This window comes from Mustela lutreola, chromosome 12 (assembly GCF_030435805.1).
Source record: "Mustela lutreola isolate mMusLut2 chromosome 12, mMusLut2.pri, whole genome shotgun sequence".
Lineage (NCBI taxonomy): Eukaryota > Metazoa > Chordata > Mammalia > Carnivora > Mustelidae > Mustela > Mustela lutreola.
The window spans coordinates 1,323,492-1,350,522 of record NC_081301.1 but is presented as its reverse complement, the minus strand read 5'-3'; the positions used below and the strand labels follow the sequence as shown (position 1 = coordinate 1,350,522).

At 63.6% G+C, this 27,031-nt stretch overlaps 2 protein-coding genes across 4 annotated transcripts; both read right to left on the bottom strand.

Moving 5' to 3' along the window:
• Nucleotides 1-18: 18 nt before the first annotated feature.
• On the bottom strand, nt 19-19,570 carry SNAPC4 (small nuclear RNA activating complex polypeptide 4). 2 transcript variants are annotated; one of them, XR_009346664.1, is made up of 25 exons: nt 19,493-19,570; nt 18,737-18,875; nt 17,968-18,014; nt 16,892-17,059; nt 16,618-16,743; nt 16,023-16,101; nt 15,583-15,664; nt 14,718-14,822; nt 14,560-14,632; nt 14,048-14,212; nt 11,349-11,496; nt 11,082-11,188; nt 10,871-10,965; nt 9,193-9,287; nt 8,188-8,267; nt 7,398-7,874; nt 6,442-6,525; nt 6,066-6,306; nt 5,594-5,664; nt 5,028-5,138; nt 4,373-4,397; nt 2,172-3,832; nt 1,428-1,539; nt 1,117-1,234; nt 19-231 (listed from the first exon to the last, which is right to left on the bottom strand). XR_009346664.1 is itself a non-coding variant. In XM_059143465.1 (23 exons), the coding sequence occupies exons 1-22, from the start codon at nt 18,864-18,866 to the stop codon at nt 1,124-1,126; spliced, it is 4,281 nt and encodes a 1,426-aa protein (XP_058999448.1). In that variant the 5' UTR covers nt 18,867-19,424; the 3' UTR covers nt 19-231; nt 1,117-1,123. The 2 variants fall into 2 exon arrangements, 1 of the variants encoding a protein (XP_058999448.1); XM_059143465.1 differs by lacking the exons at nt 1,428-1,539; nt 19,493-19,570 and having other exon boundaries at nt 18,737-19,424.
• Nucleotides 19,571-20,650: 1,080 nt separating this feature from the next.
• On the bottom strand, nt 20,651-26,977 carry ENTR1 (endosome associated trafficking regulator 1). 2 transcript variants are annotated; one of them, XM_059141082.1, is made up of 10 exons: nt 26,805-26,977; nt 26,528-26,677; nt 25,847-25,915; nt 24,682-24,797; nt 23,991-24,404; nt 23,386-23,459; nt 22,952-23,063; nt 22,676-22,738; nt 22,194-22,333; nt 20,651-21,645 (listed from the first exon to the last, which is right to left on the bottom strand). In XM_059141082.1, the coding sequence occupies exons 1-10, from the start codon at nt 26,872-26,874 to the stop codon at nt 21,549-21,551; spliced, it is 1,305 nt and encodes a 434-aa protein (XP_058997065.1). In that variant the 5' UTR covers nt 26,875-26,977; the 3' UTR covers nt 20,651-21,548. The 2 variants fall into 2 exon arrangements, with proteins under 2 accessions (XP_058997065.1, XP_058997066.1); XM_059141083.1 differs by lacking the exon at nt 26,528-26,677 and having other exon boundaries at nt 26,721-26,977.
• Between the last annotated feature and the right edge of the window lie 54 nt (nt 26,978-27,031).

The following is a 27,031-nucleotide window of genomic DNA, read 5'->3' as shown; positions in this document are numbered from 1 at the left end:
CAGGACATCACAAGAGCCTAGGGCTTGCCTTTTAATAAAAAACATTAGCTATTCCTTTATTCCTTCAAACGTCCTAATTTGTGCCCGAGGGCCAGCCAACCCCTGTGGTCACATGGTCCCTGCTGGTGGAGCCTCCCCAGCCTCCAGCTGCTTTGGCTGTTTCTCCGGAAGTGTCGGTGCGGGGCTCTCTGGGTGGGTAGGCTCACGAGGGTCCAGCACAGCTCCTGCATCCTGGAACACAGAGAAGCCTGGATGGTGGGGACCCCCAGATGGCACTGTAGGGCAAGAAGCACAGGCAGGCACTGTGCCCCACAGAACCAGGCCGGCTGCCCACCTGCAGTCCATGCAGGGACCCTGCTGAGGGCGGGCCCGGGAGCCTGGGTGGGCTTCTCATGGGACATCCCATCCCCCACTGCCAGCATCCCCTCTGTGGACCCATCTGCCCTAGTCCCAGACCTAGGACCTCTCCAGGCACAGCCCCCACCGTGCTCAGAGGAGCCGACTCCTACCTCTGGGAACCTGTGGACCTGGACGTCCTTCCCTCCGCGGGATCTCCACCCCATAAACTCAACTTATCTGTGCTGAGTGCCTAGTTGGTGCCTGCCATCCGCACACTGAGGCCCCAGCAGCACCAACCACGTTACTGCCTGCATGGGCGCACATTCATGCCACAGCTGACACTTATAAAACACGTCAAGTGTAGAGAGGAGAGTGCCAGCAACACAGACGGGTGCCGGGACTGTGGCGCTACCTCAAAAAAGCCACGGGTAGCATCTCTGAGCAGCTGACCACTGACCAGAAGAGACATGATTGAAATAAGGGAAAAGCCTTACAGACAGAGAAGAAAGACAAACAGCACAGCAGTGCAAAGGCCCTGAGGCACACGCATGCTAGCAAGCAGGAAGCACCACAGCTGGAGGCGTGGAACCCAGTGGCAAAGGGAGGTTAGATGGCCCACCCCAGGGCCTCCAAGATCCCAGAGCCCTGTATATACCCACACCCAACCTAAGATCATCACACTTGATAGGAGCTCCCAAGGGCCAGCCTACTCTGCACCTGGACTGCTATTGGCTCCCACACGCCCAGAGCATGGCCACAGGGAAGGCCCGCGCTTACCCTGCGTTCACACCAGCCGCCTCCTCTTCCGGGCATGCCAGGCATGCCGAGTTCTCAGCACATCAAGGTTGTCTAAACTGTCTAGGCAGGAAGAGCCCTGCCCAGGGTCTGGGGCTTCCTGTAACAGAACCCAGGCAGAGAAGGACAAGAGTGACTCCCCAGCAGAACATGCCAGGGAGGAAGCTGTGTCCTGACACCGCAGCACCAGGGACACACGGCTCCCCAGACCTGTCCCTGTGGAGATAGGGTGGCTTGTGGATGAATGGAAGCCACAGAAGTGTAGACATGTCCCCCTCCCCGGGCATCCCCACCTGGGGACTCCAATTCCCTTGGTGACGCCAGAGCCAGCGTCCCATGTCCTGGTTCTCCCAGCCAGGCCAGCAGGGCAGCGCCGAGGAACACAGGTGACTGCCAGTGGAGAGCCTGCAGGCAGGACAAGGGACAGGAAGCTCTCCCTCCCATAGCCCCAGCCCTCCCTCTGCTATCCTGACAGCACAAAGGTTGAGTCCTAGCGGCAGGAGACCCCACAGCCTCCCTGACAGTGGCACACAGTGAGAGATGTAGCTCCCCTGCTGGCCCCAGGAACAGGGCCAGAGGACACCTTGCCAGGAGCCCCGGGGCCACCACTTCCCGTGTTTGTCAGGCTTTTTGCCAGGGAAGAAGGAAAGCAGTTTGCAGCCATGGCTCAGAAAGCTCTTCTGGGGTACACAGCGCCAGAGCTGGCAGCTGGAAGAATCTCGGTGTTCCCAGACACGCAGAGCCACCTCTGCATAGCTGGTGCCCCAGTGGAGGGTCTGTGTGCACATGGGGTGCCGGGACCCAAAATAACCCACTCCCTCTGGTGAGGCAATGTGGTGGGGCCCCAAGAGGGGCCGAGGGGCTAGAGAGCTTCCTTCCTGTTTTCCACACTGGCCTCAGGGCCTCGTCCACAGACTGTGCAGACCTGGAGTCTGCTTCCTCCTCCTCAGCAACCCGCGGGCCAGGACTCCCGACTGGGTGCGGGCGCTGCTGCTGGTGGCGGGGCGGGGGGGCCCTCTGTGCCCACGGCCACCTACCTGAGGGGGGAGAGAGGCTGCTGGCCCGGCCTGAGGACCTCCTGCGGAGCAGCCATCTCTGAGCTCCAGCTCCTCCAGGTCACTCTCACTCTCGGGCTCAGCCCTCGTGGCCACGGACAGGGTGGTGGGGACGCCATGTGGAGACAGGGTGGCCAGGAGTGCGGGGAGGGTGAAAGTGGCCAGGAAGCGGGCCTTCAGCAGCAGGTAGGCCGGGCTGTCCTGGAGCTGCCGGTGCACCTGTCCCAGTGAGGCCTGCAGGGCTCCAGCCGCCCCACTGGACGTGAGGGAGGTGGCTTTCCGCTCCAAGGCCTTCTTGTGGAGCAGGAGTCCCGACAAGGCCCGGAGGCTGTACAAGGCAGGGGGCTGGTAGGGCAGCCTGGTCCCTAGTGGGGGCACACACACCCCCTGCTGTCCCCTCAGCCACTCCCGCACGGCTGCCTCACTCTCCTGGGACAGGAGGTCCAGGTCCAGGGTACCCCTCTCAGCCCCAGGCCGGGGTGGGGGTAGCCTTTCTAGGCCCAGAGGCCCTGTGAGTCCCCCTGGCCCTGGGGACCCCGGTGTCCCTCCTGGGCCACTCCCAGGGCCAGTGCCCGCTTGCAGAGGTAGCCGGCTGCACGAGGGGTGTCTGGCTTCAGGGCGGTCAGCTGTCATGGTCTGAGAGGGTATCCTGGGCTCGGCTATTTCCCTGGCCGCTTGGGCCTCTCCAGGGAAGGACGATCCCCCACGGGCATGGGACCCGTCACTGCCCACTTCCACAGAACTTTGGGATTGGCAGAACCTTGGAAGGGTCGCGAGGTCTGTCCTAGAGGGAGGATCTGAGCCTGTGTCCACGTTGGCTGGGGGCCGCCCAGGGTGGCTCTGCCCAGGGGGCCTGGGGCCCTGGCCTGCCTGCATCCCAGGCAGTGTGGGCAGCAGAGGCACTGACAGTCCTTTGGGGTCAGAGGTCCCTGCTGGCCCAGGAAGGCCCACCACAGCTGGCACTGGGAGCAGTCCCTGGGCTGTGAGCACCCAGGTGACAGGCAGAGAGGTGCTGGCTGCCACGTGTGGCCCGCCCTTGTGCGTGGCCAGAGCTGGCGTCAGGCCGAGGGGCTGGATGGGCAGCTGAACGGGGCTGGGGCTGGCAGGGAGGAAGAGTGGCACCTCCAGCAGGCCCTGCTTCCGGGATGCGGCGGGGGCCTGAGACTGTCCCAGGCCGCCCTGATGGCCGCTCACCAGGACCTGGCTGGGAACCGGAGCTCTGCAGGCTGCAGGAGCAGCCTCTGTGGAGGCCAGGCCGCGGGCCCGGACGGGCAGGGAGGAGGGCTGCTTGTCCTCCGCTGACGCGCTCAGGCCCGTGGCTGCAGGGTCTGTGGCAGCCGGGCCCGAGGCTGCGGGGTTAGGGGTCGCCTCTGGGAGACAGGGCTGGAGCACGAGTGGTGAGAGCAGCAGCTGTGGCGGGAGCGCCACGGTGCCTACGGCGGCCTTCCTGGCCCGGGCCTCTCGAAGCCGCTTCTCCCGCAGCAGCTCGGAGACAGTCTTGGGCTTGGGGCGGGGGCCGCACAGAGCTGGCAGGGGCGCCTGCGGACCGGACTCAGCTCGGCAGGGCCGCAACCCCCTGCTCCCTTTTTGGCTGGTGCTCTGCCTTGCAGCTTCCTGCGCTGGCAGGTTCCGGAGGCCGCGGCCTGCAGGAGACACGTGCAGGTGACCTCCACGTGAGTGGACTGTGCACAGGCCTCCCAGATGTCCCAGCGGAGGGCCCGCAGGGAGGGTGGGCGGCTGCTGGGGGCCCAGAGCAAGAGCCTTAGAATCTCATCCGCTCGTTCCCAGACCTCCCGGAGCTCCTGCCGTGGCCAGGGCAGTAGGGCTTGCTGGGCACTGGTCAGCTTGTACTGCACACGGGTGCCGGCCTTCAGTATCTCCAACACGACTGCTGGGCACCACCACCCGCCTCGCAGGGTCTCCCTTGGCCCCAGACCCTTGCATGATGCTGCTGGTGTGTGGAGGCTGGCGGCGGCCCAAACACCCAGGGCTGGCTTATGTGCAGGGAAGGTCGGAGCCTGAGCAGCTGCCTCGCCCACTCCTGGCAGGCATGCTACTGTCCCCACCGTGGGACTCGGACAAGACCTGTCACCGAGGCCATGGCTGTGCTGCTCAGAGCCTGAGGCACAACGCCCCTTCCCACTAGGCTAGGTGCTGAAAACAAGAGCGGCGACAGACGGTACCTGCGGCGTCCTGTGACGGTGACATCTGAAACACAAGAGCCAGCGCTTCGGGAAGTCCCAGGCCCAGGCCCACTTCTCCACCCACAGCAAGACCCTCCTCCTGCCCTCACCTGCAGTGGGAGGGGGAGTGGGGGCCCCGGGCACCAAGGCCTGCCTCCCTCCCTCCCCACATCCTCTTACAGGAACCACTGGGTGAGCTCATCATGGTGGGGTCAGGGCTGTGTGGTCTGAGGGAGAAGCAGGGGCCTGGCTCTCCAGGCAGAACTCGGGGGCTCTGGGGCCTGGATGGGGCTCCAAAGGGCCAACCCGGTCACTCTGTCATTCCCTTCAGTTGTGACGACCCAGGTATACGGCCTCTCGCTGACAGACCCCATGCCCGGCATCCCACCCCAGCAGGGCCGATGCGGTACCAGCGCTGGTTCTGCCCCTGTGGACATGTCGTGACGCCCTCAGGACCGCAGGCAGACAGGGAGACACCTCCCAGGAGGGCCGGCACAAGGGGGCCAAGAGCCAGCAGGGCTGCTCTCAGGGACGGGCCCCGCCTCTAGGGGACCCGAGAACACGTCCTGTCCCTTACTTCCCAGTGTTGGGAAGGGGAGGAAGGGGTGACACAGGCCAGGTGAGCCTGTGCCCGGTGCTCACCCCTGCTCCTCACCTGCAGCAGCCCAGGCGCTGGGTCCCGAGCGCCAGTCTGGAGCAGGGCAGGAGTCTGGGCCTTCCTCTCCCGAACGACCTCCATGCAGCCAGCAGTATCGATCTGGAGCAACTGCGGGACGCGTGTGATGAGCACATGGCACAGGCCGGACAAGAGCCCACCCCCCTCCCTGTCCGGGACCGAGATGATGAGGGCGTCTATAACCAAACTTGAGCCTGCTCTGACCACTACTCGGGGGAGGTCCGGAGGCTGGCACAGGCCCTGAAGACCACGACGCCTTCGCTCAGGCCCTGCCTGGCCTCAGGGCCTGGGGGCATCGGAGCAGAGCCCCCACCGGGCTGGGGTGTGCGTCCCCCAAGCTTCCACACTTCCCAGCACCCCGTCCCTTCTCAAGGAGTTTATCTGATGGTGGTAGGGACAGGGCTGCCCCTTCCACAGGGACCAGCCTGCCAAGCATCACAGGCCACTGAAAGACCCTTTCAAGGCTCTGAACCTTCAGAGAATTAGACCTCAAGAAGTGGGCCCGGCTTTACCCGAGGCAGGCTCTGCCTCACGGGACTCCTCACCTGGATAAAGAGGGTGAACGCAGGGGTGCTGGCCAGCCGGGCTTCCTCCAGCTGCTTCCGGATGCCATCGGCTGAGGAAGCGAGCGTGCGTGTGTGGTTAGCAAGGCCCCTCGTCTCGGGCCCCAGAGAACCCTGCATCCATCTGCCACCACGCCCAGCCAGAAGGAAGGGCAGGAGCCCGGAGAGAAGGCTGACCTTGACTGGCCTTCGGAGCCCCCCAGACAGCTTTCCAGAAACCTGCACGCAGGCACTGTGCGCCTGAGCCCTGAGAAGACCCTAGCTAAGGCCTGAATGCTGGTCAATCCCAGACCATCTCCCCTGGGCTAGTCAGGTTGGAGACAAAACCCAATCAGCCCTCCAAGGGGACCTCCCTATGCACCTCCCTGTCCCAGCAGAGTGACCCTCCATCTGCCCGGGGTCTCCCCACTCCCGGGCTCCACAGGAGGCTCTCAGTGGAGCCCAGGGGCAGTACCTCGGGTGTGTACGGTGGCAGGCCTCCGGGGGAAGCACGGCAGGACGACGTCACCCACCCATGGGCTCACGGCCATCAGAAGTTGACGCTCAAGGAGCCTCCTCTGTAGGGCATGTCCCCGCCACCGCCGCCTGCTCCCAATTGTCCTGTGCCACAGCTGCCGTACCGGGGGCCCGGCCACACCGTCACTGGCGCTGGTCTCCAGGGATGAGCTGAGCAGGCATGGCTGCCTCAGTTTCTCCTGAGTAAGGAAGAAAGGCACCTGGGCTTCCCGGCCAGGCTTGGCTCCCAGACTGCCCATGCCACACCCCCTTCTCCCTGGACTGGGGAGGAGCCCTGGGCCGCCAGGGCAGTGGCGGTGGGGGCCAGCCCCTACCAGCGTCTGGCGCCGGCGGGCTGTGTTGGTCCTGAGCACCTGCAGCACGGTCTCTAGCGGCACCTTCAGCAGACGACTCCCGCTCTGAGGGACAGATGGCGTGAGGCGGGGCCCGTGGGGAGCACAGGGCCCGCAGAGCAGCGTGCACACCCCCGCACCCAGATCCCAGCGCGGAGTGGTGGGAACTGTCCTGAAGCGAGGTGGCCTCAGTGGGTCCCAAGGGCCTGGCACCCACGTGCCTGGCGGGCTCGGCTGCAGCTAGCACTGGCGGAGGTCCCTGCTCCTCCAGCTGGCGCCCCTTGCCGATGGCACCACAGGAGCCTGATGGTCACAAATGTGGCAGAGAAGCCACGCACAGCGGGGACTGGTGCATACACTCTGTCCAGACGCCCGGACAGCCTGCCGTCCCCTCAGGTGCCACTGAGGGGAGTCTCTGACCTCTCCCAGCATACACGGCCTGCTCGCCGCAACCCTGCACGCAGCTGGAGCCAGGCAGGCGGCCAGGGCTCCGACACGGCGGACACGGACCGGACGGGCATACACGGGGCCGGACAAGGTGGGCCCATGCAAGTGGACACTGGGACCCTGCATGGGGGAGGTGTCTGGTCTTTTGCAAGCCAGGAGGACACCCCCTGCTTGCTGCCCCTACCCCGCCGCTGCTCAGGGATGTATGGATCAGAAACGCCTCCAAGTCCGTGGGCCCACCAGGCAGTACCCTCAGCAGCTCCCCTGCTCGGCTTGTAAAGCGAACCCATGGGGAAACAGAGGCGGCTGCTCTGGACATGACTCTCCTGAGACAGCCAGAAGCGAGTACTCTATCGAGCCGGGACGGGGATCTGCTCTGCCGCACCCAGGAAGTCCACCGATGTGAGGTCAGACCGGCCCGCAGTGCCTCGGCTCCAGCTTCGCGACCCCAGAGCAGCAAGTGGGACGCAGCACCAGGGCCCATGGCCTACCTTGTGTGCTGGCTCCTCTGAGTTTGAGACGTCAGTGTCCGCTGAGTCTGGGCACCCGATGCCTCTCGTGCTGGTGCTGTGGGTCCCGGAGGGAGTGTCTGCCTGGCCCACCTCCTCAGTGGGGCGACTGGCTCTGCTGCTCTCCTGAGCCTCGCTGGAGCCCCTGGGAGGGTGGGGGGAGGCAGCACGGCGTCCTGGCCAGCCTTGGGCTCCCCCTCCACACGGCTCACTGGTGCTCTGCCTGGCAGGCACCCACAGGTCCATGTCCGGCACGGTGTGCTGAGCCGATGGGAGCTCCTGGTCACCCGCCCGGGCCTCCGGGGCTTCCTCTGGCTCCGAGTCCTCACTGTCCCTGCTGCTGCCGCCGCTGCCTCCGCCCTCGCCACCGCTGTCCCCGCTGCTGCTGTCCCCACTGCTGGAGCTCCACCGCACGCTGCGGAGGGGCCTCCGTCTCCTCCTCCCCCGACTCTGCTTCTTCTGTGGGGAAAGGCTACTTGGAGGTCTCGGCTGCCCAGGGCTCACGGACCAGGGGCAACCAGCAGGCAGGCTAGCCCTTTGGGGAGAGCCCAAGCAGGCTGGGACATGGAGCACTGGGAGTACAGGCCCCCTGGCCCCTGACTGCCTTGAGGGGACAGCAGCTATCGGGAGAGGCCAGGGCTCTCTGCCCTCAGCTTCCGGGAAGAAGAGACACCAGGACCAGAAACCAGATGTCCCTCTTCCACTCCCCGCTCGGCAGTGATGTGGCCCCACAGGTGATGGGGCTTTGGGACGGACTTTGGTGGAGACGCACCCTGACCATGATCTTCCACTTGCTCAGACACTGGGAGCCCGTCCGGTGCGGCAGCTCAGACGCTATCCTTGCCCAGTGACCTATAAAGCACAACAGCGTGGAAGTTGCTTCCCACAGTCTTTGACGACAAGCTCACGGCCTGAGTGAGAGGCTCTTCTCGCACGCGTGCCGCCTCTGTACATGGCCTGCGTCGCATTCCCGGAGAATGCACGCCTGCCGCGCACGGCCCCCCGCGGGAGAGCAGTTTCCGAACCGCAGCGCACAGCAAGGCCTTTAGAAAGACTCTAGGGGACGCACGACGAGAGGGAAGAACCCAACTGCGTTTATGTGAAGACGGCCCCTGCCTGTCTGCCACACCCCGGCGTCTACACCAAACACTGCAAATTATTCTCTTCCCGACAGCGCAGGCGGGAGAAGACCGGTGCCTTGTTTTTAGAGCAGGGGGACGCCGGGCCACAGTCAGCATTCCGCGTGTGCCCGAAGCCGGCAAACCCACACCTCGGGTCTGTTCTTAGGAAACACCGCACACAGCGAGCAGACTCAGGCCAGCTCTGGAGCCGAAACGAGAAAGCATGGAAATGCACGTCAGCGGTTGGGCAGCTGAGGCCGTTCTGGGGTCTTCCTCAGGAAGACAGAACGTGCTGTCGACAACAGCGGGAAGGCACAGGACGCGTGAAGACGGAAGGTTCACGACGGATGACTACAATGCTACGTTGTAAAGCGGGAAACAGCGGGACCCGGGAGCTCACATCGAATGCCTCAGCTTTATGAAGCTGCCCCAGAAACGGGCCCAGAGTGGGTCGGGCAGGCGTGTGCGGCTGGGAGCAGCCGTCTCCAGGGGAGGAGTGGAGCCAAGGCGCTCCCGAACCTTCCCTTCCGACCACGCATCAGCGCACAAGGCGGAAGAGCCGCTGCCCCAAGCTGGGGAGATGCCGGGGACCGGAGGGGCTGGCGTCGCCAACAGCCGCGCTCCCGGGGGCTCCGGGCAGCAGGCCCAGGACTCACCGACGCCGTGCTTGCCGATCAGCTCGAGCAGCTTCCCCTCCTCGCTGGCGGCCCACCGGCCCTTCTTCAAGCCAGCCTGCAGCCGTCGCACATACCTGCAGGCAGCAACGACACGGGGATATTTTGGGCGCCACAATGCCCTCCTGCAGCTGTCCCCGCTCCCACGGCTGTCCCCTTGTTGGCAAGGGCTCTGGGACCCGGCACCAAAAGCTCATGACTAAAGAGAAAATTCAGATGAACTGAATTCCGTCAACAACCTTTTCAGCGTGTCTACAGGACGCCATTGGGCAAGCCACGGCGACGCGGCTCCGGATGAGGGACTTGCAGCCGAGCACGTATCCATGCACACAAAGCCACCACAAACGGACAACATGGTTCGTGACCGGGCGGCACGGTATAAATGGGCGTTTCTCCAGAGCAGACATGCAAAGGGCCGGTCCACGCACCAATGCTCAACGCCAGGGGCCACCGACAGAAGCCACTGAGACACCACCTGCCACCCTGCGCCGGCTGGAGCTGCCGGGGGTGCTGAGCTCCCAGAGCCTCCCGTGGGTGCACCGCTGTGGGAGACCAGGGCAGCCCTGTGTGTCCTGGAAACCCCACTCGCAGGCGCACACCCAGGAGTGACTAGCATGCCCATCCACACAGATGCTTGTGTACGGACTCCCGTCGTCAAGGTGCATCCACAGGGGGAGCGTCAGGCCTTTGTCGTCCACGTATCTTTTTAAACTTCGCTACACCCAACATGGGGCTCAAACCCACGGCCCTGAGATCAAGAGTCGCACATTCCACTGACCGCACCAACCAGGAGCCCGCCCTGGGTTGCATCGTTAAGGCCGAGAGGTACCCTACCGTCCGTCCGACCCCAAAACAACTTTTGTTGTTGACCTGCTCCCCCGCTGACAGACACCCTGTTCCCGCGTGTGGCTGCTATGAGCGGCGCAGCTCTGACTGCACGCGGGCAGGTGCCCGGTTTTGGGGGCCGTGCGGCGGCTCAGCCAGCTCCTGAGGAAGCTCACGCTGTCCTCCGTGGGTGTGGCTTCGTGCTCTCATCTACACCCACCCCCTGGCGCACTCTTAAAGCGCCCGTCCCGAGGCGCACAAGGTGCCAGATCGCTGCCACCCTGGTGTTTCCACAGCGACTGAGGCCGGCGAGCCCGGTCTCCTGTGCTCTCCGGAAAAGGCCCGGCTTGAGCCCTCAACTGTTTGTTGAGGAAACAGCATTTCCCCGGGGCCAGTCACACGCTCTGAAGGTGCCTGGGGTGACAGCCGCACAGCTCACCGATGACAGTGATCCCCGGACCATACCCCTCGCGGGAACATGTCATACGACACGTGGACTCTGTCATTAGGAACTGTTACAAAAAGCCAGGCTGAGGAAAGGAGATTGCCCAGGTGGCCTTCCAGAGACCTTGCAGTCAGGGATCTGGAAAACGGACTTTAGCCACAGGCTCAGGGTAACGTCCCCGGGCCACTGTGGCTTGTGCCTGTACAAAAGCCTGGTTCAAAAAAACAGGGATCCTGCTTCCCGACCAGCCACCCCGGGTATGCAGGGCTCTCACGACCACCCCAGCCTCCACCAACAGACCATCTGGGGCCACAGACGGCTCGCCCACCCTCTTGGCCTCCCCGGAAGTGACCCCAGCAAGGCCTCCCTCCCCAGAGAGGTCCAACTCACCGGTCTCGGCACTGGGCATCGCTCCTACCTGGCACCTCTTCCCGGATTTTAAACCAGTCCTGCTGCCCGTACTTCGCAACTGCTTGAAGCAGCTTCTGCAGGACAGGATGGCAAACACGTGAGCCTCTGCAGGCCACCGCGAGCTCCCCAGGCCGTGTCAGTCTGTTTTGGCAGGGACGGCTCCCCTTGGTGTCTGCGGCCGTCCACTTACCGCGTCTTCCTCGGGGGCCCAGAACCCCTTCTTCAGGCTGGGGTCCAGGCTCTTGGTCCACCGATAGATGAGCTGCATGGAGTCCCTCCCTTCCATGTAGTAGACAACTGGGGACAGACGGGACCCGCGGTGTAGAGGGTGGGTGACCCTGGACGTCCCCCTCCAGCCCCACCAGCTGGTCGCGACTGTGCTGCCTCTGCCCAGGCGGGGCCTCGGGTTGGGGGGGGTGCCCTGCGAGCCGCAGCAGGGGCCCAGGCAGGCACTCACTCCTCCGGTAGGGGATGTGGCTGCCGACGCGCATCTCCCGAACGAGCTGGGCGAGCAGGCGGTCCTCCTCGTGCGTCCACTCCTTGCGCTTCAGGGCCTTGTTGTGCTGCTGGTACTGCTGCAGGCACTGGAAGGCGCTGCGGTTGGTCTTCCCGAGGCCCCAGAGCAAAGCAGAGTGGGCGTCACTGGCATGCACCCTTCTCAGAGCAGTGAGCTAGCGGCTCCCACCAGACCCCGCAGGGACAGCGGAGGGCCTGAGGCCAGAAGGCCACGAAGCACTCAGTCTGTGTGCTCACAGACACACAGCGTGTCCTGAAAGCCCGTGACGCTGCATCCACGTGACCCCAAAGCGACACTGGGCTCCTCAGGGAAACGCCCTGTTCCGCAGCTGGGGGTGGAGCCTCCCGCAGAACACGTGCCTCTGACGCCATGGGGGCTGCGTTGCTGCCCTAAGCTGGGCACCGACCAGCCTCCCTGAAGCCTCCATCGAGGGCGGCTGAGCGGTGCCTGCACGTCGGGGCGGGGGGGACACCGTCCTAGGAGAGCTCTGGGGAGGACTGCAGCCTGGCCCCCACATGCGCGCCCGCCCGGCTCGTGAGCCGCCAGTGTCCACAGCAGATGTGGGGCCCAAGCCTGTCCCCTCACTCGTGCCCTGACGGGAAAACCAGTGCTTCGATTTGAACTCTTTTCTCCTAAAGAAAACCCTCGGGGCGCAGAGAACACATACAGCTGGACACGTGCAGCCTGCAGGCTCACGAAGTTTGGGTGTGGGGATACCTTTTAGGACACGATGCCAAGAGCGCGGTCCCGGAAAGACCAGGGCAGCGGGCCGTTGCGAGGACAGAGTCCTGCTGGCCGTGGAAGACAAGATCAGGGCAGCGAGAAGACGAGGCGCAGAGAGAAAAACCCGTGGAAGCCTGTGATTCCAAACGCACAGGACGGTCTTTAAGACTCATCAGAAAACAATGAAAAATAAACCACAAGTCTCCACAGGCACCAAGCCAGCAATGACATGCGGGCGAGAACGAAAGCATCCTATGTTCAGCCACACAGACGCAGACGCGAATGTGACGCTGCCACGCGCCTGTGAGGACGGCCATGTCTGGAGCCTGGATGCCGCCACATGCCAGGGACACAAGGCAGCAGGACCCTCGTTTGTGGCTGGGGGTCCCGGCATGGGGCGGCCACTGTGGAGCACGGAACCAGGCGTCCTCAGGATGCGGCGGCTCCTTGGCGTTTACGCGGAGCAGCTGAGCACTCACATCTCCACAGACGCCTGCGCACAGACCTCAACAGCAGCTTCCCAGCCACCGGATCCCAAGCGTGACCAAGACGCCCTTAGCAGCTGGAGGGACAAAGTGATGTCCACCCAGAAAACAGCACGTTATTAGCGCCACAGCAGCACGAGCGGCCAGGCCGGGAGAGGGCCCGGAGGCACCTGTTCCCGAGAGGACGGGGCTGTCCGGATGGGCTGCACGCGGCAGGACCCGGCTCCAGGCCATCCTGGGAGAGGCCGGCAGGGCACCCGAGTGTGCGAGGCCACCCCGCAGAAGCGTGTCCCCATGCCCTGCCCACGCCCACACAGGGCACCCAGCCCGCAGGACAGCCCTGCCCGCCACGGTCGGCTTCAGGCGCCGGCGCAACAGCACAGGCCCATCCCGGGTTACACGGAAGCGCCGTTCTGGCTGGGGCGCCGATGGCGGGGGCACCGGACGGACGGGGAGGCCAGGCCCTGTGCCTGCCTCTTGGTTTACTGCGAACCAACACGGTTCTCAACCAACGCACTAAATAAAACCCCAGAAACTAAAAAAGACTAAAAACAACTTTAAGCCTGACTTACTGAGAGTACACAGCCTAAGTGCGCGTGCGCCAGCTTCCTCAGCGGCTCCGTGTGCGGAGCGTGGCCAGCAGACACGGTGGGGGTCGGGGGTGGGGGGACGGACCGTGCCTTTCTGATGCCGGCATGGCGCTCTGACCGAGCAGCTCTACGGACCGAGCTCAGCAGGACAGACAGGCCATCTGCCACCCTCAGGGTCTACACTGGTCTCTGGCTTCAGTTCAGTTTAGCTCAGTTCGCGGTGATCGCGCTGCCTGTCCGCAGCAGCGATCAGCTCAAAAACGGGGCTGCACTCCTCAGCCTCCCAGGCCACGCCGCTGAAACTCAAACCAGGGCACCACCTGAAGGATTCCGGAGATGCCTGAGCATGTACGAGAGAAGCACCTCCCTACGCTAAGGCCCACAGAGGCGGCGAGAGCCACAGAGAGCCGTTCTCAGCACAGCGAGCCTCCAACACCTGCACGGCGCAAACAGGCCAAGTGAAGCCCTTGGTCCTCACCTTAGAAACAGCACAAGAGCCCAGAGAAAACTGGGAAAAGTGCTCCTCTCAGAACCCATCAGAACCAACTCCTGAGCTGGATAGAAACGAGGTAGGCTCCAGAAGGAAGCCAGAGACAGGCCTTGGGAGGGAGGTGGAGGGCAGGTGAGCACTCGGGAGACCGGAGGCTGAGGAACCATAAGCTTCCAGAGACTCAGCCCACAGAGCGGTGGAGAGGCTGTCCTCTCTGCCAGCCACACCCTCAAGGGCGGCAGGATGAAGAAATCTGCAGGCTCCCAGCGCTGGGCTGTGACCCGTGGCCCGTGGCAACCCCAAACCTGCCCAGCCTCCCCGACCTGCACCCGAGGCCCCTCCAGTCCTCACCCCCAGCTCCTTGGCGATCTTCTGCCACTGCAGGTGGCCATGCTGGGCTGCGATGGCCTTCAGCTGGTCCACCTCCTGCCCGCTCCACTCCTGCTTGTTGATGCTCGGATGCTCCCAGTTCTGCCAGAATTTCCGGATCTCCTCCGCACTGCGGCCACCCTCGAACTGCACCGGCAGAGAAACCCAACCTGTAGGGGCCATCGCTCACGGACAGCTGGCGGCTGGGCACCCGGGAAGAAGTGGGATCCCCATCCAGTTTGCCAGGACTCACACAGCCAGAAGTGGGGGTTCGGCTCCAAGCATAAAGCCTGAACCTTCCCACTCGTCTGCCTCAGAAAAGGCAGCACACCCCAGTGGGGCGGGCCCAACATGCGGTTGCCCAGATGTCTCGCGGCAGGTGCGGCCACCGGGGACACAGCCTGACTGCCTGAACCTGACCTTGCTGATCCCAGCCCCTGCCCTCAGCTGCCAGGACGGCCGTGAGCCGCCAGCCCAGTGCTGCCCCCACTCACGTTGACATTGGAAATCTTCTCCCAGTCGTGGCTGTCCAGCCTGTTCCCCAGCAAGGTCTCCTCTGGGAGCTGCCTGGCGGAAGTGACAGGTGGCCAGGGTCACGCCAGGCCTTCCGCACCTCTCCCAGGCCACACCCTCCCTGGAAGGCGCAGCTCACCGGATCTCCTGGATCTCCTTCTCTGCCTCCTTGCTCTGCTTCTCCAGGACCTGCCGCTCTGCCTCGCTTGTCACCCTACTCCGTTTTTGGTGCAAGTACTCAAGCCTACGGGGCAGGCAGACACACCAGAGTCACCCCCATCAGGGCCGCACTCTGGGGGGTAGGGGTGGGCGTGCTGGGGCCAGCGTGGCTTCCTGAGGACCCCAGCACGCGTGTCCTGCACAGGATAAAGCCATGTGTCAGGGAGCGGATGCCAAAGCCTGGCTCCGACCTCAAGCAGGAAACTGCCCACGGGCAGCAGAGATGCTCCCTCTCCTGGCTGTCACCATGCTCGCATTAGGCACAGACAGTAATGACTACTGGCCAGAGTCCCAGCTGCCCGCCTTGGGCTCAGTATGCAGGGAGGTGTTCTGCGGGCAGCCTGGCGACAAGCCAAAGCCTACTTAAGCCTGTGGTCGCCCCTTCTGGAGGCCAGGGAGGAGACCATCCCTGAAAACAAATCCTGACCCACACATCAAGCCATGACACCAGAGGCAGCCCCTGGGACCCCTGGCCCAGCCACAGGTGCATGTGACATGGTCACATGGTGTCACACCAGCACAACGTAAAAAGACCATCTCATGAACGATCCGCATTCAGACCAGAAAAACTGCCCCAGCAGCACGACTGCACGACTGGGCCTGCCTGGTTCTTGCACACCCGACCTCAAGCACAGATGCCTCTTTGGGGGAAAGTCCCAGGGATCAGCGCCTCTCCTGCTCAAGCGGAGGGACGTGGCCACACGGAGTAGCTGTCACCAAGCATCCAGCCCGGACTGCCCCCAGTCACCGGGGAGGCTGGCGGCCGCAGCTGTGCTCAGACTTACTTCAGTAACTTGGGCTGAAGCAGGCGCTGCAGGCGGTCGCTGACCACCGATCTTCGGAGCAAGGCCTTTTCCCAGTTCTTCCCTGACGAGACACGACGACGTCAGCAGCGCCTTCCCCTACCCTGATGCGAGGATGTGGTGGGCACACAACCAGGCCAGGACCACAGGGCTGGCGGGGGGGCCGGCTGCGGGCAGGGGGCCCTCTGCCCAGTGAGCTGGACGCCTTGACCCGAGCTCACAGCTGGCCCCTGGGGCTGGGCTTTCAGAAAGGGAGACCTGACGGTGAGCTGTAGGAAAGGGGGTCCCCACATAGCATGAGCCAGGCAGGGGCTTTGAGGGGCCAGTCCCAGGGGTCAGGGCGCAAAGGAGTTCACAGAACGGCAAGAGGGCGTCTGAGGAGAGACAGGGCTGGGGCGCTGAGACCCAACAGAGGCACGTACATTTAGTCACCAGGAGCTCCTCGAAAGCCTTGATGCCCTGGGCGGCCTTCTCCCGAGTCTCTTCGTTGGCAGGAGGCCCCTGCCCGATAAAGCACTGTCAGGTCGTGGCCAGGACCCAGGTACGTTCACCTTACGGGCCGAGCACGTCGCTCTGGGCCCCACTAGGACTCTGGAGCCTTTCCCTTGGCCTCCTCGAGCAGCTCGGCCACGTGGGAGGCCTGACACCAGACCCCTGGGCCCAGAGCTGCTCCCCGGGGAGTGGCTGGGGGCCGAGAGGCGTGTGGGGTGGGCTCGGCGGCTCCACAGGACCTCGCTACCAGGCCGGCACAACTCGTCCAAGCTGCCCTGACCATGGTGCCACCTCTTACGGAAATACCCCCGGGGATGATCTGTGAAGCTGAGGTTAGCAGGCCACGCTCCAGGGCCGGAGACCCTTTCTCCGCCGGCAACCGAGGAGAGTTTGAGAGCGGAGAGTATCATTCTGGACAGTCCCAGGATTTCCCAACACCCACAGCTGTGGAGATGAGCGCTCCTTCCACACAGCCTGCTGCCCACCCCCAACCTCCTCGATGAGAGCAGGGCCCCCGCCACTCACCACTCCGGTCACCCTGTCCTTGAAGTAGGGCTTCATGAAGTGCCCTATGTACAGACTCGGGGGCAGGCTCTTGCCGTCCTTCGCCTTGGGGCCTTTGGACCCTGCCAGGTCACACAGGATCTCCTCCTGTGGCAGATACAAGGGGCCCTCTGGGGTCAGGCGGCAGTGACTCCCTTTGCGGATGAGGGGACCTGGGCAGTCAGGGAGCAGAGCTCAAAGCCCTGGTTCTGGGGTGTCTGGCCAGGGGCGTTCTTAGGGCCTGGACCTGTCCTACCTGCTGCTCCCGGTTCTGGGCCAGCAGGAGGCTGACCTCCGCCAGCCTCTCCTGGATGACCTCCTGGTAGACCATGTTCAACTGCAGGCAGGTCTCTGGGTCTTCGGGGAGGGTCTTGTCCTTGGGGTCATCCTCACCGTTGCTGGCCTCACCCCACCGCTCCTCTTCCTGGTCACGGGAGGAAACTGCTGCTGAGGAAGGAGGCACACAGCCGCCGCCCCCGAGCCCCCAGCCCGCGACTCAGGGCAGCGCAGCGAGAATCTAAGCTCATGCTCTGGTCCCAGGACCAGCAGGAGACCCCCGATGTGGGACTGTGTCCAGCGCGTGCCCGGCCCATAACTTCAGACCGGAAAGAAGCATCGCGAGTACGTCTCGGGTGGGAGCGCACGGGGAACCCCTTTACCGTCCTCTTTCTACAACAGGCGCTTCCGTGGCGCTCACGGCTCAGGGCAGGCCCCTGCGCCCTTACCACCACCAGGGGACAACACGTGTGAGGACGGCCAGCGACCTTCGGGCGAGGAGCTACAGTAAATCTACGTCAGGGGCACTATCCTGCCGTTAAACACGGAAATTAATTCTCCACCTACTGCCTCCGTGAAAGAACACGCAACAAACCATAAAAACTCTCTGACGACTTTACGTGCGATCCTAAAATAAACACAAGTAGCACTAAAAACCGGCCGGACGCAGGGTCTACGTGCCGAGCACCGTCTAGGACTGACTTGTGCTGTGACTGCCCCACTGCACGCTGGAAATTGGGGCACAGACAAGCAACCACGGGGCCGGACCCGGGCGGCAAGCACGCCAGAAACCTTCCACGTGTGGCTCCACGCCCACGCTCACACGCATCAGGAAGCTCGGCAGAGCCAGGAGACGTGAATGCCGAGCCTCAGACGAAGGTCATCCTGGAGCAATTTCAATTTTGGTGACAAATACTTGGGGACATATCACCGGCAATACCAAAGACACGGAAAACCTGAAACGTGCTCTGAGCAACCCCCCCTTGGTCCTGGGTGCACTGGCATGGGTGGCGTCTGCCTCGGTGGGCACCACAGCCAGCTCAGGCCAGTAGTTACCGAGCCTGGGGATCCCGCAGCCTCCGAGTCTTCGTCTGGCAGCGAATCTGTGGGAACACAAACACACTGTGCAGGGGATGGCGACGGGAGCCCACAGCCACCACAGAAATGACGCGCAGGTGCAACACAGGGTCGCTTCCTGATGGCCACCGGCAGCGGAAGGGCTGAAGGGCCTCGGGACAGAAGTGCACCTGCATCCCCAGCAGCCAGCAGCTGAGCGCTATTCACCAATAGGCAAGACGGGCCCCGAACCGAGGGCAGGGTCAGCCCAGAGAGGGCAGATGCACCAGGACCACGCAGGGAGCGCTTGCAGGAGCCAGCACCGTCTTAGGGGGGCTGGAGTTAGTTGGGGGCAGGGGCAGGGCTGAGGGCTTGGAGGAGCTGGAAACTCTGCGGAACAGCCTCAGACCTGCCCCCGAGGCTGCGGAGAGGCCTGAGGGCCCAGTTTCTCCTAGACTCTGACCCCGTGAGCAGGTTCCCAATCAGAGCTGTGCAAGGGGCCTCTGGGCCCAGGGAAGCACCGAGGACAGCGCGTGGGAGTGGCTCTCAGCTGCCCGGCAGGATGGCCACTGACAAGCTGAGCTCTGCAACCTTCCGACCTCTGAGGAGGACAGCTGGCCGTCCTCACCGGACAACGCGCTCGCTCCCGGCCCTCTGAGGACAAGCGCTAACGGCCGCCTCGGGGAGTAAAGGCCGAGGTCAGCGTGGCCGAGCACTGCACTGGCCTGGAGGGGCCGGCCGGCTCCAGCTGCGGCCCGTGAGAGCTCACCGGCATCGGAATCCAAGCCCAGGCCGGATGCTGAGATGCCCACTGCGGCGCCCGAGGAGCTGGGGTCCAGGATCCGCTCGAGCTCTGCAATCTCCTTCGCTATCTTCTCTCTTTCCGCGTTCACATCCATGACCTCAACCTGCCGAGGCACAGGCCCCAGGCCTTCAGACCCGCCCTTCGCACATGCCAGCCGTGGGGGGACAACAGAAACCGGCCAGAGCAGGCGGTCCGGCGTGGGGGAGGGGCCTGGACCGTGGCTGGACGCCCCCAAACCCCACAAGCACCCGCTGCCGGCTCCCCAGGCGCTGAGGCCATGTGGACGCGGCCGGCCCGCTCAGAGGCTGTGACCGGCGGGCGGCAGGGGCGCGGGCAGCGGCAGGGCCGCAGAGCCCGTCTTCCCACGGCCGCACGGGCACCGGGGCCGACGCGGCAGGCTCCGGACTCCGGACGCGGGTCACCAGGGCACACGGGCGAGGCCCCGGCGCGCAGCACAGGCACGGCCGGCCCCGGGGACACGCGGCGGGGCTCCCGCACCCACAGGGCGCCCGCGGGACCTGCTCCCTGAAGCAGCGCCCGTGCGGGGGGCCGGCAGGGAAAGGGTCCCGCGGCCTCGCGAGCGCGGCCCGACCCCGGAGCCGGGGGCCTGGGAGCCCGACCGGCCGTGAGCCCAGCGGCCGCCTCCGCCGCGGCGCGGTCCCGGCTTCGCGCCTCCCGCCCGCCCGGGCCCCTCCCCGGCGTCGGCCCCGCCGGCCTCACCGCCGTCCCCGCCGTTCGCACCCCCGACCTAGCCCTTCGCGGCGCCGCCGCCCCCCACACTTCCGGCGACCGCGAGACCGGAAGTCCCGCCCCGCGGCCACAGCGCGGGGCACGCTGGGCCGGGGCTGGGACGTGCTGCCCCCGCGCGGCCGCCCTTGGGACTGCGGAGCGCCGGCCCGGGGCGGGGATGTGGGCGGGGACGGTGGGCGGGACTGGACCGCCCCCTCTTCCCCTGGCAGTGACCTCCGCGTCGCCGGACCCCGCTGGTCTCCGCCTGTGCTAATTCTATCCGGGTCAGTTGTTCGCTCCGGCGAGCCAAGCGGACAAGTGCTCCGCACCGCGGCGGCCAGAGCCGGAGCCCGCCTCAGCACCCACCCCAACCCCGGGGCCCCGCGCGGACCTCGAGGCCGTCGGGGGGCGACCCGAGCTCGGCGCGGCCCGCGTGCAGTGGCTCCTCCGGGGGCGTGTGCAGGGCGGGGGCAGGGCAGGGCAGGGGCGCCACCCCCCACCCCCGTCTGAGGGGCGTCTCCGGGGCTCAACCGGGTCCGCTGGAAAGCGGGAGTGCGCCTTCCCCTGGTGGACGGAGCAGGCTCAGGGACACCCCGGAGAGCCACACTGGACTGACGGGCCGCCGTGTGACGCTGGAAGTCCTGAGGCCGTGCGCACAAGCAAGCCTCGGCGGGGAGCACTGCGGGAGGAGCTCCGCGCTTCCCGCCGGCCCTCTGCCTGCCCTTGCGGGGGGCAGAGGTCAGGGCCGGCCTCTCATAGCACCCCAACCCCTTGCACACCCAGAAGAGAACCTCTCCCTAGCACTTTGCCTCTGACACCAGAGCCGCGAACCCACTTCTACGCGGCAGGCGGGAGCGCGGGCTGTGATGTTTAAAAAGCTGGGCTGCGGGACTGAAGGATGCTCCGCCCCGAGGTCCCAACGGCGCCCACTCCAAAACACGCAGCTCTGACATCTGGTGTGCGGGCCACCGTGGTCAGGCCCCGGCAGCGTGGTGTGAGTCTACCCTTGACGCCACAGGCCACGGATTAATGCTTAATTTATCAGCACAAATCACCCCCTACGACAAGATGCATGCCCTCAAGTCAGAAGACAATACCATGCTTCTCAAGCATAAAGACCTGGCTAAGTCAGAAAAAAAGGACAGTTCATAGGAGTTTTACAATTTATTAAATAGAAAAGCTGTCAATTAGAACAGGAGGGAAAAGGGAAATTTATTTAGAAAAATAACATCTACAGAAAAATAGGCAAGAAGGCACGCAGTGCATGTTCCGCCTGCCCTATCTGGCAAAGCAGTTGGAAAGGCTCCGTGGAGGGCCTTGTGCCAACACAGGGAGGCTCTGCACTCTGAACTCCTGAAGCCTAAATGTCATGATATAAACCCCCTTTAAACACGTATCGAAACCCTCCAGCCAAAGCACTCTTTCAAACCCGCCCCATGGCACAGAGGTGCACTTAGATGGCCGCACACACTGGCCTGCCTGCGTGACCCAGGGCCCCGCATGGGACATCCGTGCTCAGGTCTCCCACGGCAGGCACGCCCACGGGCCGGCAAGAGTGGACTCCGAGCCGGCAGGGGCCCCGAGGGAGGTTGCAGGGCCCTAGGCCTTCGGAAGCAGCTACTGACCGCGGCTCCCCTGCTTTCTCTCCTGTCGAAATTAAGGACGAGCCATTGACTTATCTTATAATTAACATTCCAGAATGAACGGAAGACACTCATTACAGAACTGTGCTTTTCAGTTTAGTAACTTCAAAAAAAATCACTGGCTTTTATAGAAACGTCTTCCGATAGAGCATTACTCTGGGAAGTAGCGGGAGCTCGAGCCCCCAGAAGGGCTGCGGAGAAGCCGGTGCGGCTCTCACACTGGGGCTGCTTCTCCCTGCAGAGGCTGCTCACACTTCGCAGGTCACGAAATCAGCAGGTCATGATAAATAGCTTTACTACCGGTGAGCACGACATATTTTAAAGACACAACAGCATTTCCAAATCTGGTGAGCAGAGACGTCTGGCTGTAAGCAAGGCTACGGCCTAGAAGCACGTCAGGGTTCTCAAGACTCCTCCTCATCTCTAATTTCAGAAATTCTGTCTATAGATTTAAGGATTTCAGCAACAAGATTCAACGTTTCAGCTCCCGAAACCAGCTGCCTGAAACGGAAACATGGCTGTTACGGGCCAGCTACCACGACTCTCTGATGACCCCGACAGAAGCCAGAAAGCAGCCCCTGGGGGGAAAGTAGACTCCAGCAGCTGCCGCTCCCTCCCAGAGGGGCCCGGCCCTGGGGTAGGCAGTTGGGGCACCCAAGGGGAGCGACTGCAGCGGCCATCTCCGGGGGGTTCTCCAACGAACTCATCTGCTTCTTATGACGAGAGGGAAACACTGTTATTCCTCTCCGTGCAGAACAGAAGTGTGCGGCAGGTGACGGAGCTGGGACTCCGACCTGTGTGAGGTCAGCGCTCCGGTAAAAAACCCTTACTGTGCAGATGGTCCGAGCGCCTGCTAGCCGGGCACACGAGGTGCAACCTCAAGGTTAACAGCGCCAACAAGTGCACGTCTGCTCCCAGAGCCCTGTCTGCTGTGTCTAGTGCGGTCGTGCTTTCAAACACCGAGCTGAAGACCCCCTCCCCCCAGGCCCGCTGGCAATCTCAGCCTCACCCCTGCCCATGCCCAATGCTCTTGGCACCCCCGCACGCACTTTATTGAGGAGTGGGCATTGTTCATGACGACACGGAGGTTCTGCAAGGCCACATCGGTGTTTTGCTTGACCACCGCCAGGCTGGCGCCCTGGCCAGAGCGCAAGGCTTCATTCTCACGCTTGAAGTTGGAGACCTGTGCCTGTGGCGGCGGGAGCAGGGAAGCAGTTTGGCGACCACAGCCTTGGCACAGGTAGTGAGGGAACATGGGCTGGCCCCCGCGGCAGGCATCTCCTGAGGGGGCTCCCCCGGGACCCGGATCCCCCGTCCGTGGATCCACCCTCAGCACTTCTCCGCAGCATCGGGAAGTTCATGCAGGGCCCCGTGCCATCCCGGACAGTGCAGCCCGTGCCCAGCACCCTGCCGCTGAGCAGAGCCAACAGGGCCGGGAGGACCGGGCAGGGGGAGAGCCGGCAGGGCCGGACTGCGCGAGCCAGCGCTGCTAGGGAGGCTCCCAGACCCTAAGCCCGTGCTGGCCACGCACCTGGAGCAAGCTGACCTCCTGTTTCAGCTTCATGACGTGATTTTCTGCTTTCATAGCCCGTTTCTGTCCCAACAAAAAAGAAACAAATAAGCACCAGCACCACGTAACGCGGCAAGACGTGGAAACAGAGTGAAGGTGGCCCTCTGCCCCCACCCAGGGGCCTCCGGCTCGCACCGTGAGGGCCCCCTCCGGGCGCTGCACCTCTGCGGGCTGACGGCAGAGGAGGGGACACAGCCAGCACGTCACTGTGCCCACGCACCCTCCCGGCCCCTGTACCGTCATCAGCTCCAGGTTCTGCTCCACCTGCTGGACCACGGACTCCAGATCGTGATAGTCACTTTCCTCCTTGATCATTTTCGCTTCCAGCTTTCGCTCCAGTGTCCTCACCCTGGGGACAAAGAAGACCAGGCTGTCGATCACCCACGCAGCTCACTGTCCGAATGTGTCTGAGAGGCAGCTCGGTGGGGCGGGCGGCTGACCACCACGAGGCCAGCGAGCCACAGCTCTGCCGCTCTCAGCAAGCGCGGCTGGAGGGGGCGCGGCGTCGGGTCTGAGCTTTCACTCAGAACACGAGGAGCGTGTGTGACGCGGGTGACCCGCGGACAGGGAAAGCCGAACGTGGTCCCGCCCCGGCGCCCTGTCCCAGACAGCAGACGGATGGGCGTGCTGGCCGGCATTCTGGAAGCAGTGCTGACTCAGGGCGTACGTACATTTCTGTTTGAGTCTCAGAGAAACTCTGGACCTCCGTCAGCTTTCTTCTCAGCTTTGAGTTTTCATCTTTCAACTGCAGAGGAAGAAAACCCCTATTAGAAACTCTGTGTCTCACTCAAACGGAGGCTGCATTTCTGCAAACTGGTCCTGCAACTTCTCAATAAACGAATATTCCGGAGAGGAAGAGAACCAGGAGTGGAGAGCTCTCCCTTTAAAGGCCTAGGGTCACGGACATGCATTTCACTCCTGACCTTCTTTTAAGTGATAATCTCTCCTATAAATGTTTCTTCTACTCAGAACACAGCGAGACATCCTTGAGCTGGCGCCTGAAGTGGACCCTTTCCTGAGGGGGGGACCTGGGAGGGTCTCCGAGGTTCCTGCCCCAGCTGGGCCGCGGGCCGCAGCCCGCCGCCCCGCACACGGCTCTGCCAGTGGTGCGGCGCGTGGAGAATCGGTCAATGTGGGGCGCCGCCACATAGGGCGCACCGCAGACCGTCTGGTCCTTGGTGCCAAGACCCCAGGCCACCAAGGCCACCGGGAGGCTCCGGGTCGTCTGCGAATTCGCCACTCGGACATGCGGCGCCACTCAGAGTCCCTCACTTACTGCTTCGTAGCTAATCTGCAGCGTCCGGAGATGCCTATCTCCCAGGGACTCTCCGCGGGCCGCAAAGTCCGTGCTGGGGCTCCCTGGTGGAGAGGCGCGAGACTCAGAGTCGCTCAGCGTCCACGGGGGCAGGGTCTCAGGCCCCACCAGCTCCGACGGGGTGGAGAAAAAGGAGATGTATGTGCCGCAGGGTGATGTGCTGGCGGTGACCCCCGAGGGGCGGCTCTGCTGCACAGTGGACGGCAAGTAGGCTCCGCTCCACCCGTCGTCCTCATCCTCGTCTTCATCCTCGTCCAGAAGATCACCGGCCCCTGTGGGCTCTTCAAAAAGTGGCTGCTGATATTCCAGGCCGTACCCCACGGTCTGGGAGGTCGGGGAGTTGCGGCCAAGTCCCAGTGTGGGTCTCGTGGCTTCCTAAAGAAAACAGCCGGAGGCACAGCTCAGACCCAGAAGCTGCTGGAAGCCTGTCTTCCGAGGGGCTCGGCAGTGGAAAGAACAGCCCCGTCCTGTCTACCAGGAAAGAGAAGAGCCGGGAAGGGTCCCGGGAGCTTCTCCACCCGAGCTTCCCATCGGCGTTAGCTGCCGGCTCCCTGTGCCCCCCCAGCTCCTGCAGCGTCTCCCACGTCGGAAGAGAGATGTCCTCTGGACGTTTCTCTGTGTACAGTCATCGCAGACGACGCCTTGGATCTACCTTTGAATAAATTCTGTTGTTGCCTGGATCCTCTCCTGACAAGCTGAGGTTCTTGGTTTTTAGAAACTCTTTAAAGGAGAACGGATTGGCCTCTGCAAGGTCTTCAAGTTTATCGTCTGAAACAGTAGGACATGAAATAATTGCCAAAAGTCTCCCAAAAGTAATCGAAAAGAAACTTCCCCGTTATTTTTTTTTAGAACACAACCACATCTAAAATTGGGACCACAACCCTCTTCATCCCACCAGAATTCAGCGACGCTAGGACGTGAAAAACCTAGCCAATAAAACAGCTGTCCTTCCACATTCCAAATTTCCTTCCTGGGGTGCCTGGCTGGCTCAGGCAGTAGGACCGGTGACTTTTCACATCGGGGTATGAGTTTGAGCCCCTTATTGGGGGCAGAGTTTTAGTTAAGAATTCTCCTTCCAGGGCGCCTGGGTGGCTCAGTGGGTTAAGCCGCTGCCTTCGGCTCAGGTCATGATCTCAGGGTCCTGGGATCGAGTCCCGCATGGGGCTCTCTGCTCAGCGGGGAGCCTGCTTCCTCCTCTCTCTCTCTGCCTGCCTCTCTGCCTACTTGTGATCTCTCTGTCAAATAAATAAATAAAATCTTTAAAAAAAAAAAAAAAAAAGGAATTCTCCTTCCCACTTCCAACCCCCTGGCTCCTGCACCTTGCTGCCCATGGAGACCACTCCCACGGACTCAGGTAGTTGCCCTGGGGTATAACCATGCTGGGGGCCGTCTAGAAGCTCCAACAGCGCAGCCAGCTTAAGGAACCCTGCTCTACCTCTATCCCTTTCCCTGCTCACCCATTCTTCCTTTCTCTTTCCCTACCTGCTTCCCGCTCTCCCCATCCCTAACCAGCAATGACGATCCGAGCCCAGGCGCCAACCTTGTGCAAAGCTGACTCCCGTTTTTCTAGCCCGTGCTGCCTCTTCAGACCCCTGTGGTGTGCCTTCCCACATCTCTCTCGCCCTGCACATCAGGCTCACTTTTTGTCCTCGTAGCCACGCCCTTCCTACACTGGGGTTAAGGCTGAGTCTGCGGGACTCCTCCACCACTTGGCACACTAATTACACGCTGTCAGACTGACAACCTGCCGTGAGGCACCTGATTTGGCGCTTTGTGCGGGGCAGAGGGAAAGCGAGAGGACTGCCCAACCACCCTACCTCCAAAATGTGTCTCTTGGGCTCCTGGCAGACCTTGCTTAGTACATTTCCCCTTTCCGTAGCCAAAATCTGCAAAGAGATGTCATCACCTTAACGTGATCACAGAGGCCTCTGTGACAACAGTTTTTCAACACAGGGTCTCCGTCCCAGTGACTGCCACAGGCCGGGGAACTGCTCAAGCACAAGCCCCCGGCTCCTGCTGGTGGAGATGCTGTGGCTTCCGTGGGCCCCGGCTTGTGTGATTCAGAAAAAGCTCCCAGTAAGCTCGGATGACCGATGTGGCTGCGTGTGTCCTCCTCTGCCTTGTGATGCCTTCTGAATACACCCTCACAGACCGCCACTCTCCCGGGGGGACCTGATGAGACCCCACCTAAGGGCTCGCCCCCGCCGCAGGGCTGGTCCAGGGAGAGTAACCCCGCACTAAGGCCGGACACTGTCCCATGTCCCCCACCTCTCCTGGGAAAGGGGTGGTTGGCGGTGCTCCCCTGGGGCGTACCTCTCTCTCGGCACTTACCATCCTACACTGGAAGGGTCTGTGCAGGGAGGGGCCGCTCTGCACCCGCGCCCCCAGGGGCCCGCACTCAGCGGCACTGGGCGCCCATCGCTGGGTCGGGAGCCAGCTGGCCGCCGGCGAGTGCCTACGGGCCGGCCGGCGGGGGCTCCCTGAGGCTGGCGTCTCACCTGTGTCTCCCACGGAAGCTAGCACCGGGCTGGGCACATAGCACATAAACGTCGGCCGAATGCCGAGGCAGTGGGAGTCCAGGCCCCCGCCGCGGGGGCGCTCACAGTCCAGCTGGGGCAGACCGGACCGGCGCTCAGAGAACGCGGGGGCTGCAACAACAACGACAGCGATTGGCCGCGCGCCCCGCCTCACCTGCAGCCCGGTCCGGCGGGGCGGGGGCGGGGGCGGCTCGGGGGCCCGGCGGGCTCGGCCCCGCCGCCCGGCCCGGCCGCTCACCATCCGGAATGACGAGGCTCCGGGCTCGCGACAGCGGGGGGACGCCCGGGCGGCGCGCATAGCCCGCCATCGCCGCAGGCCCGGCGGCGCCGGCCCTCCCTAGCCCGGCAGCGGCGGCCCCATGGCCCCGGCTCCGCCCCGGCCGCGGCCCGAGTCGCCGGCCCCCGTCGCCCGCCGCCGGGCAGCCGCTCCCAGCCTCTCGCCGCGGCTTCCGCTCCCGGCACCGG

What these genes read in the sequence shown, in the direction of transcription:
- SNAPC4 (XM_059143465.1), bottom strand. Translation starts at nt 18,866, where the DNA reads ATGGATGTGAACGCGGAAAGAGAGAAGATAGCGAAGGAGATTGCAGAG. An exon ending in AGGACAGGGTGACCGGAGTG is followed by an intron (nt 16,102 to 16,617) that starts GTGAGTGGCGGG and finishes TTTATCGGGCAG; the next exon opens with GGGCCTCCTGCCAACGAAGA. An exon ending in CGTTCACCCTCTTTATCCAG is followed by an intron (nt 5,139 to 5,593) that starts GTGAGGAGTCCC and finishes CGCGTCCCGCAG; the next exon opens with TTGCTCCAGATCGATACTGC.
- ENTR1 (XM_059141082.1), bottom strand. Translation starts at nt 26,874, where the DNA reads ATGGCGGGCTATGCGCGCCGCCCGGGCGTCCCCCCGCTGTCGCGAGCC. An exon ending in CCAAGAGACACATTTTGGAG is followed by an intron (nt 24,798 to 25,846) that starts GTAGGGTGGTTG and finishes CTACTGTTTCAG; the next exon opens with ACGATAAACTTGAAGACCTT. An exon ending in AGAACCTGGAGCTGATGACG is followed by an intron (nt 22,739 to 22,951) that starts GTACAGGGGCCG and finishes TTGTTGGGACAG; the next exon opens with AAACGGGCTATGAAAGCAGA.